Below are 20,061 nucleotides of genomic sequence, written 5' to 3'. Positions count from 1 at the left end.
GCTCCTCCAATTCCAGTCTCTCGCATATCCCCGATTTTAACTGCTCCACCGTAGGCAACAGTGCCTTCAACTGTCTAGGAGCCAAGCTTTCCCTAAACTTCTCCATCTCTCATCCTTTAAGATGCTCCATAGAATCTGGCCAAACTTTTAGTCACTTCTAATCTATCCTCATGGTGGCTTAGTGCCAAATACGCTTTGACTAATGCTCCTGTGAAGCGCCTGGAGACATTTTTCTGCAGTAATGGTGCTTTATAAAATTCAAGCTGTTGTTAGGATAATTTCAATTACTGTGTAAATTCCAAAATTCTACGTTATACATGGAATTCTGCAGACGTGAACATGAAAAAGGCAAAATTTCAAAAAGGCCAAATTGACCGTGAACTGTCAGATACCATGACAACACTAAAACAGGCCCACCTGTAGTCCTAGCTCCAGGGATACATTAAGGAGTGTAATGTCGGGTGCACAGTTTGGTGGCGTAGCTGTTTTGCAAGCATCTTGTGCTAGTTTGTATATGAGCGATGGAGAATGAATGTTCTGTTGAATGGACTCCAAAACCACTCGCAGCCACTTTGGGTCTCCTGCAACAAGAGGGAGCATTAATTGATCAATCCAGGAGACAAAAAAAAACGAATACTTAAAAGCAGGCAGGGGTTTGAACTGCAGCCTATGGCTCATTAATCATTCTGAGCTTCATGTTTTGTGTATAACATTTTTCATATATAATGACCTGATAGGAACCATGGTAAGGAACCAAGTGTCTCATAAGGACAAAAGATTCAAGACTCAAAACTGGTACTGCATTCCTGAGGTATCTTGATTTAAAAAAAAAACCGGGGAAAACATCACCATTTCTATTTTTAGTCAAATTAAATAAATGTTAAAAAAAAATTAAAAAGGGAGATGTAAGGAGAGTTAAATATTTTAAAATGGATTGCCACAAGGAATTTCCTAACAGCAATAGTGGTGGAAATAGAATCCATAATGGAATTAGTGCGCTTAGTGCTTTAGAAAGAGAAATATTAAAAATAAGCAAGTGTTAGGAGGAAAGGAACCACGGAGCCAGTGGAAGTGCCATGGGCTGAATGGCCTCCATCTGCACTACGCCATTCTGGAATCATCAGAAGCCAGGTGCATAAACAATAATATGAAGGCACAGATTCACAGCCACACTCCTTTGATGTGTACAGAGATATTCCTCCAGAGGGAGGAAAAATCAACTGTTGCTCCAACCCTTGCATCTTGAAAGGGTATAGTTTGGGTGAGGTGGTGGGAGGCATTTGGAAGAGTCCCAGAACAACTTGCCACCTGCCCTCATGAATATAATAAAAACTGCAAGGTGCAAGAAGATGGTGGTTCTAAAGACAAAGAGCTAGCTTTCCCCAAGAACTATTTAACATAGAATGTCATAACTGCCCCAGGTTTACCGTGGAAATAACAGCTGAAGATCATGCAGAAATCAAACAATGCTGCAAGACTAAACAACTCCATAACAGGGACTTGAAAGTGCGTGTTTAAAACCAAAAAAAAATTTTTTTAAAAATCACAAAAGCAACTCATTTCCCATTTTATATATAGGCTTTCAAGAGAGAAGATGAAAGTGGTAGAAACTGAAGTGGAAGCAGAACACATCTCAGCTGATGTTTTCACAAGCTCACTTCTCAGGAAACCATGAGTTTCAGAAACTGTGTTTTGAAAGCAAGTCCAGTAAAAACAGGGATCTTAGGGTAGAATGCTTGGTTGAGAAACATTGGGAAGAGGAATTGATACATGAGGAAGGGGATTGCAGAACTTCAAGAGTCCGAAATGAATTTCTACAAACGATTGCACAGCTACCAGGGTTACCCAACTGTATCGGGAAATCTAGTTTAGCTATTCCTATTTGTCATCGTGTAAGTGCCGGGCCGAGTGGTGTAGGTGACCATGGTCCTCCAAACTTTCTGATCATAGCAACAACAGATGCCCTTGTTGTTGGGGTTCTGGTTAAGCCAGTCTTTAATGTTGTCTAGCTGCTCCCTTCACTGTCGGCCTCTTGCTTTCCTTCCATTCATCCTTCTGGTGGAGATTAGGCCCCAACCTTCCTGCACGGAGAACGTGTCCGAAGAACTGCATTTGTCTTCTTTTGATATCACTTAAGGAGTTCTCTTGTTCTTCTGGCCTGCTACTTCATCAGTCACCTTCTCCATCCAGCTTACCCTTCGTATCCTCCTTAAGCACCGCATTGCCAAGCTGCTGATTTTCTTTTCTTCCTATTGCTATTAACTAAGTTATAACTGTGGGTATTGTTAAAGTAATTCATGTTAAGTTGTTAGCTTGGCTTTTTTTAAAAAAAAATGTATAATCCTGAAAAAGTGCAGCTCAGTTGGTCAAGAAACGGTATATTCAGAACAATGCATTCAATTTAGCCTTGTATTACTTTAAAGTGTTGTTTTTGTTAAAATGCAGTGTTAGTAAAACTATTAGTTACCTTTCCTAGAAGTGTTCAAGTTGAAGCAAATTATTTAATTCCAGCTGCAAAAAGCCCTCCACACGTTTCCCCCCCCACCACCCCCAAAACATGGTCACTGTTTTTAAAAGTTAAGTCAGAATTATTTCTGTGCAGTGATAACCAGTTGCCTCTTGGTGGCACCATTAATATTTTCTCTGCAGTTTGCAAACAGTGGAAACATGAGCAGGTGGTTCCGCCCACAAGCTTCTGGGTCCAAAATGGCTCCATTACAAATAAGCCAACAGGTCTGGCAGCAAGAACTACATTCCTGTATTGTTACATCTATCAGCTGGAATTCAACAGACTTAGGTGACTATAGGAATTCAGTTGTGGGAAGTTAGTTTGTGGAGTGAGAAGGGCCAGCTTGGGAGGAGTGCGCCTATGTTTTGCAATATAATTCACATTAAAAATCAGACTTTAAAAGGGGGAGTCTGTTCTTCAAATCAAAGAAAAGCCCACCAGAAGTACACAGCACAATCAGTATCCAAAGGTAGACTAATCATCTATGCACAAACATACGAATTAGGGGCAGGAGAAGGCCATTCAGTCCCTTGTGCTGCTCCGCTGTCCAATAAGCTAATGGCTGATCTGATTGTGAGCTCAACTCCACATTCCCATCTACCCATCTCTATCTCAAAACTGTTGGACAAAAGACACCTTCCTGTTTTGGATGCCGACTCGTGTACCGAAAACTTCCAACCATCTCAACCTTTGTTTTGCATTTCCAGCACTTGGAAGTTTCTCTTTAACCTCCTCTAATCATACTGCAAACAAAGGATTTCACCATCACTAGTTGAATTTGCTGTTATGGGAGTGTGGATTATACTTTTTTTTTTTGCTCCCAGCAACTGCAATTCACAACAATAGCACCCAAACCAAAATAAAATACTAACACAGGGACAGGGAACTTGCAATGTATAACTATGTTTTGAGCCGATCAGTGCCCTGTGTTACCTTTTGCAGCCGTTAACATGGTGGATGCCAGCTCACACTGTTGAGTTTCAAGGTGCCCGAGGATGAACCAACGTGGGTAGCGGCTTGGATCCACTAATGCTACAAGGTGCGGGTGAGAGCCGTCACCTGCTGGCGCCATAGATTCCAGCACTGGCAGCCTGGAAGGAGAGCAAAAAAAAGTGAATGAAGGGGCAACCATTCTGAACACAAGACTCAACGTCGAAACAATGGTTCCTAATGGACTGCAATAGGAGATAAGGAATTGCAGGGAAGCACTCTACACAAAAGGCTAGTAAAAATCTAGAACTCACTCCCCTACACCACCGTGGATGATGGGAGCCATTTTAGTTTTCAAAAGCCTGAGCTGATAGATTTTATGTTAGGTAGGGTTATCAAAAGATAGAGCAAAAGCAGATAAATAGAAGTTGAAGTATATAAACATCGGATGGAACAAGCTTGAGGACACAATCCTGTTCCTGTGATCCCCACTCACTTCCTGTTTGAGAATATGACGAGTTTAATACACCACCATCTGCCATATACATGCAGTACAGCCAGTGCACAGTGCTAAAACAGATTTAATAGCTGTGATTCCGCAGTTAGCCTTTCATTCTCCCTTCCACCCCTCCGATTCCAATGGCAATAATCTAGGGAGCATTGCCACTCTCTGCAAGAATGCAAGGGCTGCTCCTAGTCACCACCTAATTGCCACATTAGACAGCAGAGATTCAGGAACACACGTTTCTCCACCATCTACAATGGCAGGGACAAGAGTTTTTTTTTCAAATTCTCATTTTGCACTCCTCCCTTCCCATGCCACCGATTCACAAAGTTCCACAAGTGCTGTCCTTTCAACAATCAGCACTTTTCCCCTATAAAAAGACACTGAGTAGTGGCCGCTCACCACCATCTTCTCAAGGGAATTAAATGCTGGCCCAGCCAGCAACACCCACATCCGGTGAAAGAATATAAAAGGCCATGGCCCATGGGGGCATTGCAATTAATGACAACCACACCCTATCAGCACACAGCCCAGCAAGGACCACTGTTAAGAGAGAGCAGGAACTCTCAACCTATTTTCTAATTTTTTTTCCAATCCCCAAACCTAAGAAAACACAAGGCAATTGTAACCTGACCACTGGTGTCCTGGAATAACTTGAAGACCGACTGCATTTATATAGAATCTTTAGCGACATCGGGATTTTCCAAAGCACTTTTATAGCCAATTAAGTACTTTTAAAATGTAGCCACTATCATAATATAGGAAACACAGCAACCCAATTTTCACACAAGTTCCCACAAACAGCAATGTGATAATGCCCAGATAATCTGTTCTAGTGATGTTGGTAGAGCAATTAATGTTGGACATAATACTGGGAAGAACACACTTCTTCTCCCTCAAATGGGGCATTTTATGTCCACCCAAAAGACAGCACTTCTGACAATACAGCACTCCCTCAGTGCTGCACTGCAGCGTCAGGTAGGTCAAGCATTCAAGACTTTTTGGGGGTGATGGGGTGCTTTCCCCCTCCCCCCCCACCAAAGAAGTGGGCTCCTGAACCCACAATGCTATGACTCCAAGGTGAGGATCAGCCATGGCTCAGTGGTGCTTCTCAGGAGTCAGAAGCTAGTGTTCAGATTGTCAACGAGTATCAAACTGCAGTTAAGACGAGCAGAAATTTTCAGCCTGCCGATATTCTTCTAATAATTTTTAAAAGAGAGATTAACACTGTTCTCCACTCCTACCTATCTTCACTTTAAGACAGGTAATTAAACTGAGTCACCACCATCTTACCAAGAGCATTTAAATCCAGTGAAAACGGAGTACTGGGTACTGTACTTGTCATGATGTTGTAAAAATGGATATGGGGGTACTGGAAAGGGTGAAAAAAATAGTTGTACAAGTATGATTATACCATAAGGAAAGGGTGAATAGACTAGGCCTTTGTTCCCTTGAAAAAGGGAAAGCTTAGGGGTGACCTGCTTTAGACATCTTCAAAATTAAAGATTTTGATAGAGGTAGATGCAGAGTGCATTTCCACTGTAGGAAGAGCAAAACTTGGGCCTGTAAATTTAAGATAGTCACTGATAAAACAAATGGTGAATTCAGGAGAAGCTTCTGTGCCCAGAGGATGCAAAGAACGTGGAACTTGCTATCATAGGAAGTAGTTGGAGCAAATAGCATAGGTGCATTTAAGGAGAAGCTGGTTAAGAACTTGAGGGAGAAGGAATTAGAGAGTTAAATGGATAGTTAAATGAGCAGGATGGGAGGAGTCTCCAGTGGAACACAAAAGCCAGCATGGACTCGTTGGCCACATGACCTGTTTCTGTGCAATATATTTTATGTAACCCGGAAAGATTTCACTCGGACCAGAGCACCGATAAGTGGAAAATATACTTGTGGCAGCTCTCTGGAAAAATGTGGTTTAGAGGGAAGCCTCTTGGACTAAGTAGCTAGGTCTGTGGTTAGTACCGTTAAGTCACAGAACTACTGAAGTTGCTCAGGCAGCCGAGGAAGGGAACCCACACAAAGATAAGCAACGGAAGAGTGACACCCCATTAGAGACGTTTTCCTCATCTCATCAGCCACCAACTTCCAGCCCACATTATTTTAATGTGACAGCACAGGCTCATGGCAATGGGTGTCAAATGGCGTCATGCAAGGCCCCCTTAAACATACCACTCACTGGTCTCTGAAATGTCACATCAAAACTGCAGCTGTCAAAACACCGAGAGAGACGCAGCAATGCCTCCTGCTTCAGAGGTGACTCATTGACCAATATACAAACTGCATATTTCCTGCTTTTTAAGAGCAACACACACTTGCAATGGGCAACTGAATGCATCGAGATGTTTATTTTCTAAAAACTCGATCTGCACTAGTTAAGACAGACTTGTTTCTATAGTATTGATTAGATAATTCTTGCCACAAAGCCTGTACTTTGTTCAAATTCACCCACCTGTAAGAAATATTCATTGCACTCATTCAATGCACAAAGCCCACACAACAATGGTTTTCCCCCTTCATGTACATTAAATCAAGTACACTATGAATCAGGCCACCAGTTTCTAGGTCGAGGCCTTTGTAATGTCATTTACACAGAGGTCCTGGAGCAGCTTTACAATCATTTCTCTGAAGTGTGCTTTTAGAAGGCCAAATAAACTCAGCACACTTCCCATGTAGTGGACAACTATTGTGTGTAATTTAGTTTAAAAATATTTTCCTCAAGGATTTCACCTACCTCATTGCTCTTAAAGATACTTTGTAGGCCAGGTCAGGGTCATGGAGCAGGAGAGCTTTGAACAGGTATCTTGCAAAAGTGTGCATGGGAACACTTTCTCGATGGACTACCTCACCTAGACCACTGAATGGACCTCCTGAAGAAATAAAAGCCAAATTATTAAAGTCCATTTCCTCTGAAGAAGGATTCTGAGAATAGGCAGATCCTTATTTTTAAAAGTAAAAATGCTGGTCTGTGCTTTTTCCCCAATAACTTGCTCCACAGCCCAAAACTGAGAAGTACAGATTCACTCCTTGGGCCCTGCAAATTTGATCAAGGGTGACAAGGAAGCATAATTTGTTCTTGGGCTGGGGAGGAGAGGGAAATAAGAAAAGCCCAGGCTTCCATTTCTCAATGTTCCTAACCAGAGAGTGTAAAATTGTACACAAATAAGGGCAGATGTGCTCATTTAACTGCTTCAATTACCAGGGCTCATATGTAAAGGCTTGGCTGTTTAGACCAAGAACAGAGGGCTGCCAGCGTCTACAAATGATGTATTAATAGGAGTCAACATATTCAGGAGTAAAGCATTTGTCTGTGCTCAATAATGTGCTATTGGCTATTAATGACATTCAGTGTCCAGTAAATGCCACGGTCAGATGCCTTTAAGGAAAAAGGCAACTTCCTGTTAACTACCTCCAATCTCACCAGGGCGCTCTGAAAGAATTTAGAAACTTGGAATAGATCCCCATTTACAGGATTCCCTTGGGGTCATTTTGCAATAAGAGATCTTTTCCTTTCTTGACCAATCAGCAGAAACTAAGCCAATAGTTGGCCTGCCTTACAACTCCTGCAGTGGAGAGGCATAGCCACTGGTTCTTATACTGGGTTTCTGTTTCACTATGGATGGCTCTAAAATTTAGACCAGCATGTAGTGAGCACACTGTGCCACAAAGACAGTAAAAAAAATTGTAGAGGTCAAAGCAAGATTATATCTACAAAATTGACGTTAATCCCAAGTAATCTAAATAAATTGGGTCAAATCATGAGAGAACGAGAGGGGGAAAGAACGAGAGAGGGGGAAAGAAAGAAAGAGAAAGGGGGAAAGAAAGAGAGAGAGGAGAGGAGGAGAGCAAAGAGAGAGAGAGAGAGGGAGAGAGGAAAGAGAGAGAGGGAGAGAGGAAAGAGAGAGCGCGTGCGAGCGCTAGAGTATAATTAACCTTTATCTTGCCAAACAACCACACTCTCAGCACTGCACCGATGTCACTGTGGTTAATAAGTAAAGGTTAACTCTTCAGTGGGTTTTTTGTTTCGCAATGGAAATTTTGAGACCAATTTGTTTCTCCTGTAACATTGATCCGCGTTGTTCTATGCAACGTAATCCTTCATTCTGAGTTGGTGGCAAAATGCTTCGGAGAACCAAATCTTCACTTTATACTACAGTATGCAAAAAGCACATTACGGGTGCAAACTGCAGGAGCTTCTTAAAGACTGAATTAGATCTCCAGTTAAGGGTGAGTTTCTGAAAAAATAAAACACCTCCTACGAAATATTTCCTGAAAAAGAACATTCAGGTGTTGCGACTGAAGAAATACACAAAAAAAAAATTTGACCTGACGAAGAAAGGACATTACTTTTTAAATTAGCTGCAGCTGGTGCACCTATTCAGTGTTTAATAACTGGTCCGGGTTAAGAAAATATGGATCGACAGGCCTTACACAACGATGAGAGCAGAAGACAAGTTAAATCAAAAGGCGGAGCTTAACTGTGTGCGCCTACAGGCACACAAAAATGGGCTAGAAGAGCTTGGCCAGTCATGGAGCTTGCGCACATAGTCATAAAACTTTTCACATCATGATTCCCTACAACCACCTGCTCCCCAACCCATCGCTAACCTCCTGGAAGAGGCAAATAAAACCATATGGTGAATTTAGGAAGGAAAGAACCACCAAGATTCCTCCTCCCCCCCCCCAAAAAAGTGATTATCTCTACACCACAAAAATCAAGCCAAGTGCAGTTAAATGTGGGGCAGGGACATTTTGTACAAGCCAATTATTACAACTTCTTAATAAGAAACACTTAACACTTGCAGCTCAGCTGTCTCAGGCAATGACCAGTCTATTATATACAGAGCAGAATTTCTGCCTCCAACCTGTGCCCGAGTTTGCTGTAGTAACAGTGGCCTGTGTTTCCAGTTTAGGGAAAAGAGGCCAGGGTTCTTGATCTTCATCATTATTCGTAGGCCACTGGGCTTAGCTGGGGTCTCATTCCGCATCCATCTGCGGGCAAATAGACTGCTCACACTGCTTAGGCGCATTCATGCAGAACAAGTTAGCAAGTGAGGTACTGAGGGCAACACTCTTGAAACTAGCTTAGCAAGGATTCAAAACCTTAGCAAAGGGCACAGGACAGAGTGAGAGAGCTTATCAAATAAACACATTTATTTCTTACAATTTAAAGAATAAAATTTACCTTCCAGTAATAAGAGTGCTTGCTTACGCAAAACTTGAACTAGCCGTTCATCAAATTCCATTTGAGACAGCATCGATATAAGCTGTTCTTCATTTCGACAGACCTTGTCCTGGGCATAGAGCCCTTCTGGCATTAACCTCTGCTGCCCTAATCCTATTAGTGCCACCTCAAGTGCAAGAGCATAGTAGGACTCTCCTGTGTTGCTGCTGCCAGGAATTGGAAAGTGCTGATAGACTGGCTTCCGAATATCATTCATTGAATCTGAAAATAACCAAACATCCAATGAGCCAATTTACAGATGGGTGTTTTAAAAACAAGAAGAAAAAAAAAATCATAAAGTATGTTGTTGGAGAGGGAAAGCAAAGGGGAGAAATGTATACAGAAGAATGCAAGCACTGACATTTGTCATGATTAAGGGCTTGTGGTTTTCACAGAAAAATTAATGGAATCCCCAATACTGGTTAGAATCATAGAATCCCATGGAGCCAAAAAAAAGAAAACACACCAACTCATTCAGTCACCATTAATCAGTGGCCCAGAGAATGATTCATCGCTTGAGACATTTCAAAATTTAACACTTAGAGCATCAACGGAGTTCACAGAGAGGCTGTTTTGGGCTTTCCCTACTGAAAATGTTAAAGTAGAACAGAAACATCAATTACATCATGTTGACTTATCTGGGTTTTCAAACAAAAAATTTTTCAGAAGACAAGTCAACTCTATTCGCGTATCAATACTTTGCTTAGACCCATTGCATTTCCTCCTGTTCAATGAATTCTAATCAGCTGCTGTTAAAAGCATTTTTGAGCTGCACAATATAAAGATTAGGGTTGTGGGGTACATAGCTATGTTACAAGGCTTTCATCACATCAAAATCACAGAAGGAACAGGAACTATTTAGAGAAAAATAGCAATACAGGTTCCCAAATCGTTTCTGTTACAAGTACCACTAAACTGTGCAACAGAAATTCATCACAGTGATGAACTAAAGTCCTTCTCATTGAATGGAATGGTTACTAAAAGGGTAATCAGGATTGGATTACACTGGATCATTACCAAAGGCACCGTCATTGTAAAATCTGGTATACTGGCTACTGTTGTAATTAAGTGACCACCCTAATACAGTGATCCAATATTCAGCAGTGACATTCTGTACAGTTACTATTCATTGAATGTCTAGAATTTTCATACCAAGCCCTACTTCAGCTTGGCCTTTGTTGCATTACCCTTCACCCAGAAGCACCTGGCAACATGAAATCAGCTTGATCAAATGAATTCATATCATTTGGTACATACCAAAATTAGACTTGGATAATCTTAACTCAAAACTTCACTATTCCGTTTTGATCTCTAATACACTAACGCCCATCCTTCATTCTGTAGGCCTTTCACAGTATTAATATGTTGTGAGGAGCTACAAAAGCCATTTTCTTCAACAGCAACATTTATTTTTGGGCATCACAACCCACATAATCTCCATCTCTGAATTTTACCTAGTGAATCAATTCCAGCCATTCCATCTAGGTGGTCAACCTACACATAGAAACTTGGAGGATTAACAAGAGTTAATGTTCCAGGCTGATGACCCTTCAGAGTGCTCAAGTTCTGATGCTACATGACCTGCTGAGTATCTCTGGCATTTTTGGTTTTATATTTCAGACTTCCAGCTCTCGCAGTATTTTGCTCTTATGTCCTGGAGGATGCGTGTTGACTGGGCTGTGAAAGTCACCACAGCCAGAAACAGTGTCATCCTTCTTCACCGTGCACAGTTTCCAGCATAGTCCTGTCATGAGCAGGAGCATAGAGTCTGGTTTCCTCCAACACCAGCTCTCCTCCTCCCTACAACATAGCCAGGACCAAGCATAGCATCACAACTGCTACTTTGGCTACTGGCAAGTAACTGAACAGAACTAAAGCCACACCCTTAATCAAATTCCCTGAAAGGAAACAATTGGAGCATTTACCAGTGAACAAAATGGAGCTCTCATCCTCCATTTTACAAGCTTCGAGCAAGGTCCTGCACAAACACCCAATAGGATCCAGAGGATGTCCGACCCAACCTTCCTGATTTGAAATGGTTGTTGCCCCTTTTTGTAACAACTCTGAAAAACAAGGTATGATAAAATACATCCTTATTCCTGCCATGGAGCCTCAGGACCTGAGTCTCTGATGCTTATTAAAATGCAAATTACATTACCAAACTTATTCATACAACACTAACCTGAAGATTTTTTTTTAAAAAGGGAAAACTTCTGTTTATAAAGCACCTTACTGTATCTCTCAAACATCCCAAAGTACTTATTTTTTTATTCATTTATGGGATGTGGGTGTCACTGGCCAGGCCAGCATTTATTGCCCATCCCTAATTGCCCTTTGGGTGGTGGTGAGCCACCTTGAACCGCTGCAGTCCATGTGGTATAGGTACACCCACAGTGCCATTAGGGAGAGCGCCAGCATTTTGACCCAGCGACAGTGAAGGAACGGTGATATATTTCCAAGTCAGGATGGTGAGTGGCTTGGAGGGGAAACTCCAGGTGGTGGCGTTCCCATGTGTCTGCTGCCCTTGTCCTTCTAGATGATAGTGGTCATGGGTTTGGAAGGTGCTGTATGAGGGACCTTCGTGAGTTTCTGCAGTGCATCTTGTAGATGATACACACTGTTAGTGCTGGAGGGACTGAATGTTTGTGGAAGGGTTGACAATCAAGCAGGCAATGTCCTGCTTTAAAGCAATTCTGTATACTTTCAAAGGAAATTAGAAGACTCAAGTCAACCAGGAACATGGTACAGGTGGGTTTGGTAAACTGTCAAGCAGGAAACTAGAAACTTTTCCTGCTATGTGGATTAGTATAGGTTTAAAGAGTCACCAAGATCAAAGCCAAAACACAAAATCTGCTTGACAATTTTTCAGCTGCCCATGGATCATGGCAAGCTTTCTACCACAATGGAGAGCTGCAGTCCATCCCTCCCCTCCAACAAGTAGCTCACAGCCATTACCCTTCTTTTGCTGCTTGTACGTTTCCAAGTGCCGCCTTTTCTGCAATCGGAGAGTATTGACAATAGCGATAGCCAAACGAAGAGCTTCCCGTGGGTACCCGTGTGATCTCAGTGCATCCACTCTGGCGCAAGCAGTTGGGACATGCTCTATAAAAATTAGAGAACTTTCAGCAATGGATATAAAATCAATTATTTCAAAAAGTTATTTACTTTTAGATGGTGGGCTGCTTCAATTTACTTACACAAAAAGCCAAATTTCTATTCACATTTCAAAGTACTGTTATATGCAAGGAAGGTTAAGAGAATAAAAGGAAAATCTAAAAAAGCTTCAGGATAAAGCATTTGACACAAAAAATAAATTAAAGTTTCAGCAAGTATTGCAAGTTTCCCACAGCCACTTCTGAATATAGATTTCAAGCTGGGATCTGGAAAGTCTCCCAAAGCCAAAACATCTGTTCTCAACATGCTCTTGTGAACAAAGTGGAGATATATATATTGAGGAAGAAGCAGCAATGATTGTACCTGACTGAGCTAAAATGTGCACCACCAGAAGGCGGAAGGCAGGTTAAGCCCACACCACCCCCTGCCAACCTTGTACTCTGTTGTGCTCAGCTCTGGGCACAATGAAGGCCAGTGAGCTGCAGTGGCCAGGCACCCCTTGGTGGCAGGCAATCTTCACCAAGCTGCTATTATGTACTTCCTGGTAATCAAGCAGTGACAGCACTCGTCTGTGAGCAAGGGAACTGGTGGTGCAGACAGGAGGAGTAGCAACAATCAAAAAACACACGCTGCAATAACCTTACATTAAATTCAATGCTTTTGTTTGGCAAACTAGATATTGAACTTTTGCTGCAAGTGCTTGACAATTTTGCCTCAATGCATATATAAAAAGAAACGGTAGCCAGAGTGTCTAATATGATTCAGTTGCTTATGATGTTTACCAAGGCAATCAATATAAACAACATGTACTCAGGATCTGTGTGCAATCACAGTTGTCTTATTTTGCTTAAGGGTCAACTACCAGCTGTGACAGTCTGGTAGATATTTGGGGTAGGGGAGAGAGAGTAGACTGTATAGGAAACAGTTAATTACAAGAGGACAAAAAGCAATCAAGGAAGCAAGTCTCATGAAACTGTCCTGTAATATACAAGTTACCAAGAACACTATCACCCACGTTCTTATAAATACCAAATTATATTTTGTTTAGGCCAACAGACATTCTCCAGGAAAAAATTAATCTCATTTAGAGTGGTAAGAGTAGTTTGTCTTATTCTTTCTAGCAGGATCAAATAAATCCTAGTTATTTGACTCCTGTGTCAGTCATTTGCTGAGTGAAGTGCAGGTTTAGATGTTGATATCCGAGTTACTTCTGGACTTGATTATTCCAGTCTCCCACATTGTACCTGAGGCAAACAAACTTGAGGTCATCCAAAGCTCTGCGGCCCATTTCCTAACACGCACCAAGTCCCAAGTAATGTCTCAAAATTTAAAAAATTCACTTCTCCCAATCTCTGTAACCTCCTCCACCCAGCCAACCTCTCCTAGATCTCTGCAAATTCTAGCCTGTTGTGCATTCCTGATAATTGCTCCACTACTGGTGGCTGTGCCTTTAGCTGCTTAGGCCCCAAGCTCTGGAATTCGCTCCCAAACCTCTTTCTTTCAAGTCACTGCCTGAAACCTACCCCTTTAACCAAGCTTTTAGACAGCTGTCCCAATATCCTTATTAGCTTGGATATTTAATTTTGCTTCATTATGTTCCTATGATGTGCGTCGGGCCATACTATCTTGAAGGTGCTATGTAAATAAGAGCAATAGTTGTTGTTGCGTATCTTTTTTGGTACAATTCTGACACTGAAGTCCAATGTGGTATTTGACACAGAACATTACCATGCCCCTGGAGATGGAAGAAAATGCAATTCTACGCTCTTGTACCCCAAAAATCTTCTACCTACCGAGCCAAAGGGGCCGCCCCTGCGAGTCGAAGAGTGACCGGTCTCCATCCCTCCACTGGTTTGTGTAGTTGTCACTACTAATAATTTTTCGAAGGTGGCAGTCCTTCCAGTCCAGACCACAGGCTTCTATTGCACGCACAAAAACGGTTCTCCGGGATCCTGCTAAGAGTTAAGAAATATCGTTTCATTGTTCTGCAATTTTGCTCAACCTCAGCGCCAAACAACACGCACAGAATTAACTCCGTAGACAAGACAATAGGTTCGAAGGTCAGCCATTCCAAATTTTGTCTACAGTTATGCAAGTTCAAAATTGGGATTTTGTTACAGATTCAATGGTTCCAGCACAGGCTGCCATTCAGCCTGTCGTGTCTGTGCTGGCCATCTGAAAGAGCAATTCACCACACCCTGCCTTTTCCCCCAGTGGCCCTGCAAATTCTCTTTTCACAATGATCCAATTTCCTTTTCAAAACCTCAATTGGCCCTGCCTCCACCACACTCGGGCAGCGCATTCCAGATCCTAACCACTTGCTGCGTGAAAGATTTTCCTCATGTTGTCATTGCTTCTTTTGCCAATTACCTTAAATCTGTGCCCTCTGCTTCTTGAGCTTTACACCAATGGGAACAGTTTCTCTTATCTACCCTGTCCAGAACCTTCATGATTTTGAACATCTCTATCAAATCTCCTCTCAACCTTCTAAGAACCACCTCAAATTTTTCCAATCTACCCACGTAACTGAAGTTCCTCACCCCTGGAACCATTCTAATGCTTTCACATCCTTCCTGAAGTGTGGTGCCCAGAATTGGATGCAATACTCTAGAGGAGGCAAAACCAGCATTTTACACAGGTTTAACATAACCCCCTTTTAAGCTCCTATTGTTAAAGCCCAGGATGCTTTATGCTTTATTAACAAAAATAAAATTTCACTTGGTCTCTGTCTCCCTTTCTCCAACATTCCATCTAACGTAGCATGAAGCCACACAGTCTTGAACCAAGCAGAAACAGACCATCTAGCCCAGTTGGTCTATCTTGGTGTTTTTGATCCATACATCCATCTCTCACCATAGTTCATCTCAGACTACCAGCATATCCTGCTGCTCCCTTCTTCCCAATGTCCATAACTAGCTTCCACTTACGTATTGCAGCTTTGATCCCAAGTCTGTTCTAAATTCATTGATCTCAGGTGAGAATGGCTGGGCTGCCACGATTGTCCTTAGTGTCCCAGGACCTGGGAACACAACATTGAAAATAAACAGTCCAAGGTTCTCTACTGCTGACAACTATCCACTGAATCCTCGAGTGTGGATACTTGTCTGGAGCAGGACTGCACGCCATCTGCTGCTGTTTGCAGCACTGCAAATACAGGGCGCCGCTCTCTCGCATGCTGAGCATTAAAATAACCTTGTGCTTACTGCCCAGGGTCACATGGGGTGATGCACACTTGGGCAAATAGAGAGAGAGGTATGGGCAAGACAGTGGCCAACATCCAAGCTGCACTCATGGTGCTGCATCTTCAAGAAAAAGGGAGAGCGTTTCAGAAAATAAAACTGGTTCCTTGTTGATTTTTGGTGGATGGGGGGAGTCAGCCATCACCCCATTTGTTTAGGAAATAGACTAGACTAATCTACACACTACTCAAGATCTGCTTTCTAAGCAGTTGCCATGTCTGCTCATCAATTTCTGCCCCTCCAAACAGGAATGTCTTGCACCCAAATGGAATGCACAAGATTACAAATCTATCGTGTGCAATTTGGTAGGCACCAACCTGTGCAGTGCCACTCCCCAGTGTGATTCACATATACATGCACACAAATACAACTATAACTTATCCTGCCCCTTAACTGTTGCAGCACAGTATCAGTCGTTCACTCTTCAAGGTGCTCTCCCTTTCTATCGCAGGAGGCTGGCCGTGGCCTTTGGACATGGCAGCCAGTGGTCATAAAGCTCTGGTCTGCTGTGACCAGAGCTCTCCACGTGTCTCCACATGCTGGCCATGCAGTCCTCAGGCAGATGGCCTGTACAGACCTGCCTGTGACATACTGCACTTTGCTTTCCAAACCTGTCTGGCAATTGAGGTTGGGAGGGTTGCAAATCTGAACAACAGCAGCAGCACTGTCAACTCACAAAGCCGTCTTTACTGGCAATAGTTCCACAGTATCAATCAAGTTAGTTTCGACAGAGCAGAACTAACTGCATTTTTACTGTATTAGCAATCTCATTCATCTACTGCAATGCATCAAGTTACTTTGAAGTCCAAAAACTATAACCATGAATAAATGCAAGAAGTTACAAAGTTCAAACATTTTGAACTACAGATCATATTTAAAACCCCAAGACCACCAGTGACAACTTTTAAAGAGTTTTTTTTGATGCTATGAACTTTCTGATGTGACAATATCCCCAGCCCCAAAAGTTCAAGCTTCCAAAGAAAACATGAAAAGATTACTCGATCTCAGATTCTAAACAAACTGAATATTCAACTCAACTGTTCAGAATGTAAAGGAGAAAGGGCCGTTATGGACTATTTTATGCCACTCAACTCTCACATCAAACCAGTTGATCCTACTTCTAAGCTCCCCTACTGTCTCAAAATCAATAGCCCTCAAACCCACCTCAACAAACCCTGTTCCTTTTGAAAAATGTCAGCAGACCCCAAATCAAGTACCTTCTCTCAAAGCCTGTTCCCACAGCTACACTATTCTACAGGGAAATTAATTTGAAAGGCTTGTGAATTTGGCACTATTATGTTCACTGTCTCAAGCTTTTTTTTTGCTTAAACCCCATTTATACCTTTATTCATTCACAAATGTGGGCATTGCTGGCTAAGCCAGCATTTATTGCCCATCCCTTATTGCCCTCAAGGTGGTGGTGGTGAGCTGCCTTCCTGAACCACTGCAGTCCATATTAGGGACATCCACAGTGCTGTCAGGGAGTGAGCTCAGGGTTTTGGCCCAGCAACAGTGAAGGAACAGTGATATAGTTCCAAGTCAGGATAGTATTTCATCACACTTGTGCCTTGTGGATGGTGGACAGGCTTTTGTAGTCCAGTTCAGTTTCTGGTGAAATGGTAGCCCCCAGGATGTTGATAATGGGGGATTCAGCGATGATAGTATGCCATTGAATGTCATGGGGCTAAGGAAGCTATTACTGAGTAAGAGTTGCTTGATACCACTGTTGACAACACCTTCCATCAATTTGCTGACGATCAGGAGTTGAGTATCTTTCGTCTAATGTCCAGTAACACATCATCCCTAATCAGCTAATCCAAGTTGTGAACTGAGACTCCTCAGAAGTGTAACCATCAAAGGCCTAGAATTAATCAATCAATCATTCTGGATTACTGTCACAATCCATTACAATGCAGATATAATTTTATACTTGTTCACAGGAAGTGGGTGTCACTGGCAAGGCCAGCATTTGTTACCCATCCCTAATTGCCCTTGAACTGAGTGGCTTGCCAAACCATTTCAGAAGGCAGTTAAGAGTCAACCATATTGCTGTGGGTCTGGAGTCACATGTAGGCCAGATCAGGTAAGGACAGCACATTTCCTTCCCTAAAGGACATTAGTGAACCAAATGGGTTTTATGACAATCAACAATGGCTTCAATCACCATTACAGAGGCTAGCTTTTCAATTCCAGATTACTTGAATTCAAATTCCACCAGTTGGTGTGGTGGGATTTAAACCCTTGTCCCCAGAACATTAAGCTGGGCCTCTGGATTACTAGTGCAATGACATTACCATTACACCACCATCCTTCCCTACTAGCTAATCCAAATCTGCAATTTATACAGAGGTAGCCACACCATTTGACTTCACATGTTTTAACTTACAATTTTACATATTATAAATGTACTCCAAATGTCCCATTAGCTTTACTGATAAGTAAATGCCTGGGAATGAACCATCGTCACTAATAATGAGGTCAACATAGGGTAGGGGAGTGGAACATAATTCAAGTTCCAATTTGATGGCTCATGTCAACTCTCCAACTCCTGTTACCAAAAGGTGCCAAGTGCAGATAAGCCTGTCGATCACAGAGAAGACAAGTTGGTCTGCACGGAAACACACTTGGAACTACCTTGAAGAACCAGCTTATCTGCTCACCTCCAGCACTCAGGAAGCCCCGTCTGTACTTAGTTTAACATATAATGAGTTTAGAGCCCTGGGGACAAGGAGAAGGCAAGGGCACTGCCACAACAGGAATCACTCAGTCCAGGACACTGCTTTTTCACCTCACCTTCAAAAAGGTCTCCAGCAACTGATGACTTATTAACTAATCTAGATAGCAGCAAATACTGCTCAGATGTGCCAGGCCTTGGGATGAAGGGACAGGGAAGAAAGGAGTGAAGGGCATCTTGTTCCTAAATGTCAGCCCTTGCTTGGAAAACATTTGTGTTGATCAAACTTAGAGGCATGTATCCTCTTGGTCAAATAGATCCCTTAACACCACGAATGATCACTGCAGTGAGAGATATTTGGCATCTGTGAAACCATAACTAAATGAATTGGAGTCAGGAACACATCACCACAACTCCTCACAACACCCTGTTAAGGGGGACACATGCACACAGACTGTTTTTCCACTTAACATTGTTACAAAATTTATACAAGGGTGGATAGGAAACTGTGACAAATATTTGTTACAACATTTTTGTTGCTTTTGGAAAGTTCCAACAAAACAACATGTTAAATACCTGGGTTTCGATTTGAGTTGTGTTGTATACCAGCAGTGATGCTAGGGGTTTCGTTGACATGATTGCCATAGTTACCATCTTCTTGTGGGCAGACATCCATGTTGTTCCACTTCCTGAGCAGCTCAAGCCAGCCAGCTTTCTCCTCCTGTTTGCAGTGAGGGTTCAGTACTACACACACCCAGAGAGCACCTGAGGGAGAGGGAGAAGCTGGTGATTAAAATAAAAACGTGACCAAAATAAACCTGAGCCACTTTGGTGTTGCTGTATAAACAATAGGGTGGGTACACCGTGCATGCCTCAGGGGAGTCTGTGGCTTCCTATAAAACGTAGCTGGCTGGTTTCCTCAGCTGCTTGTGACATCAAAAAAATTCAAAGCAACAACTGGGCTAGCAGTCGCTAACCACAAATACACTTTCACATGACATGCACTTTGAAAAAGGTAATAAAAAAAACAAAAACAGATCTTAGTTGCCCAATCTGCCACTGTCAGTGCAAAAGTTGACAACGAGGCTAGTACTTGCTGCATGACTAGTACATTTCGTCACAATTTTCTCCCTAGCATCACTTGGCAGTTAACACTCATTTATCAGGATTCTTCACTGGCATGGTAGCTGTGGCAAACTGAGGATGCTTCAGCCAGATATTTTAATTTGTTACAGTAATAAAACTGAATCACTAGCACTCCCTTTGCAGCACCATTTAGAGATTGAATTGGTTTTGAAAACCATGATGTGACTTAATTTTAAGTTAACTTTGTCCTCATCAATTCAGATTGTCGGTACAAATCAAAGCTAGGTTCATTGTTATCATCTTCTAGTTTTGATGAAAGGCTATCAGTGTCAAACATTCACTCAGTTTTTCTCTCTCTCACTACCACAGACACTATGACCCACTTAGTGTTTCCAGAATTTAGTTTTCATTTCAAATTTTTACTGTTCCTTTCTGCACTGTTGTCCAAATTCCCCCTTCCAACCCTCAACATACGTTGAGGGGAATTATCAGGCTAATCCTTGGATCCCCACTCAAATTGACCCTTCAGCACAGCAGTCCATTCATTGGATAGTTTTTGGGGTGCAATGCCTCTACCAATCATTCAACCTCAACTCAGCCCCAAAACCAAACAAATTGCCTCAGACCCCTTACTGATTTTAGCACAAGATGGCCGAATATGACAATACATTCCTCCTGCAAGTATCAGTCAAACAGGACAGGCTGTGATTTCGTACAGCTATACATGGAAAGAGTGTAAAATAAATGAGCAAGTACCTTAAAATATATGTGAAT

At 42.2% G+C, this 20,061-nt stretch overlaps 1 protein-coding gene across 3 annotated transcripts in view; it reads right to left on the bottom strand.

Annotated features, from left to right (window-relative positions):
* The window catches only part of LOC121271376 (zinc finger SWIM domain-containing protein 4-like), a 91,516-nt gene that overhangs the window by 6,055 nt on the left and 65,400 nt on the right, over positions 1–20,061 (bottom strand). Inside the window, exons 6-13 of one of the 3 annotated variants that reach the window (XM_041177347.1) lie at positions 18,778–18,966; positions 14,082–14,243; positions 12,130–12,276; positions 11,100–11,237; positions 9,136–9,396; positions 6,685–6,820; positions 3,443–3,600; positions 418–581 (exon numbers count right to left, since the gene is read on the bottom strand). In XM_041177347.1, the coding sequence (XP_041033281.1) occupies positions 418–581; positions 3,443–3,600; positions 6,685–6,820; positions 9,136–9,396; positions 11,100–11,237; positions 12,130–12,276; positions 14,082–14,243; positions 18,778–18,966 (1,355 nt within the window). The remainder of the gene's footprint in view (positions 1–417; positions 582–3,442; positions 3,601–6,684; positions 6,821–9,135; positions 9,397–11,099; positions 11,238–12,129; positions 12,277–14,081; positions 14,244–18,777; positions 18,967–20,061) is intronic. The other 2 variants (XM_041177348.1, XM_041177349.1) reach the window with 2 other exon arrangements.

The sequence above is a fragment of the Carcharodon carcharias genome, chromosome 30, assembly GCF_017639515.1.
Source record: "Carcharodon carcharias isolate sCarCar2 chromosome 30, sCarCar2.pri, whole genome shotgun sequence".
Lineage (NCBI taxonomy): Eukaryota > Metazoa > Chordata > Chondrichthyes > Lamniformes > Lamnidae > Carcharodon > Carcharodon carcharias.
Note: the sequence above shows the minus strand (reverse complement) of the source record. Positions and strands in the feature narration are given on the sequence as shown.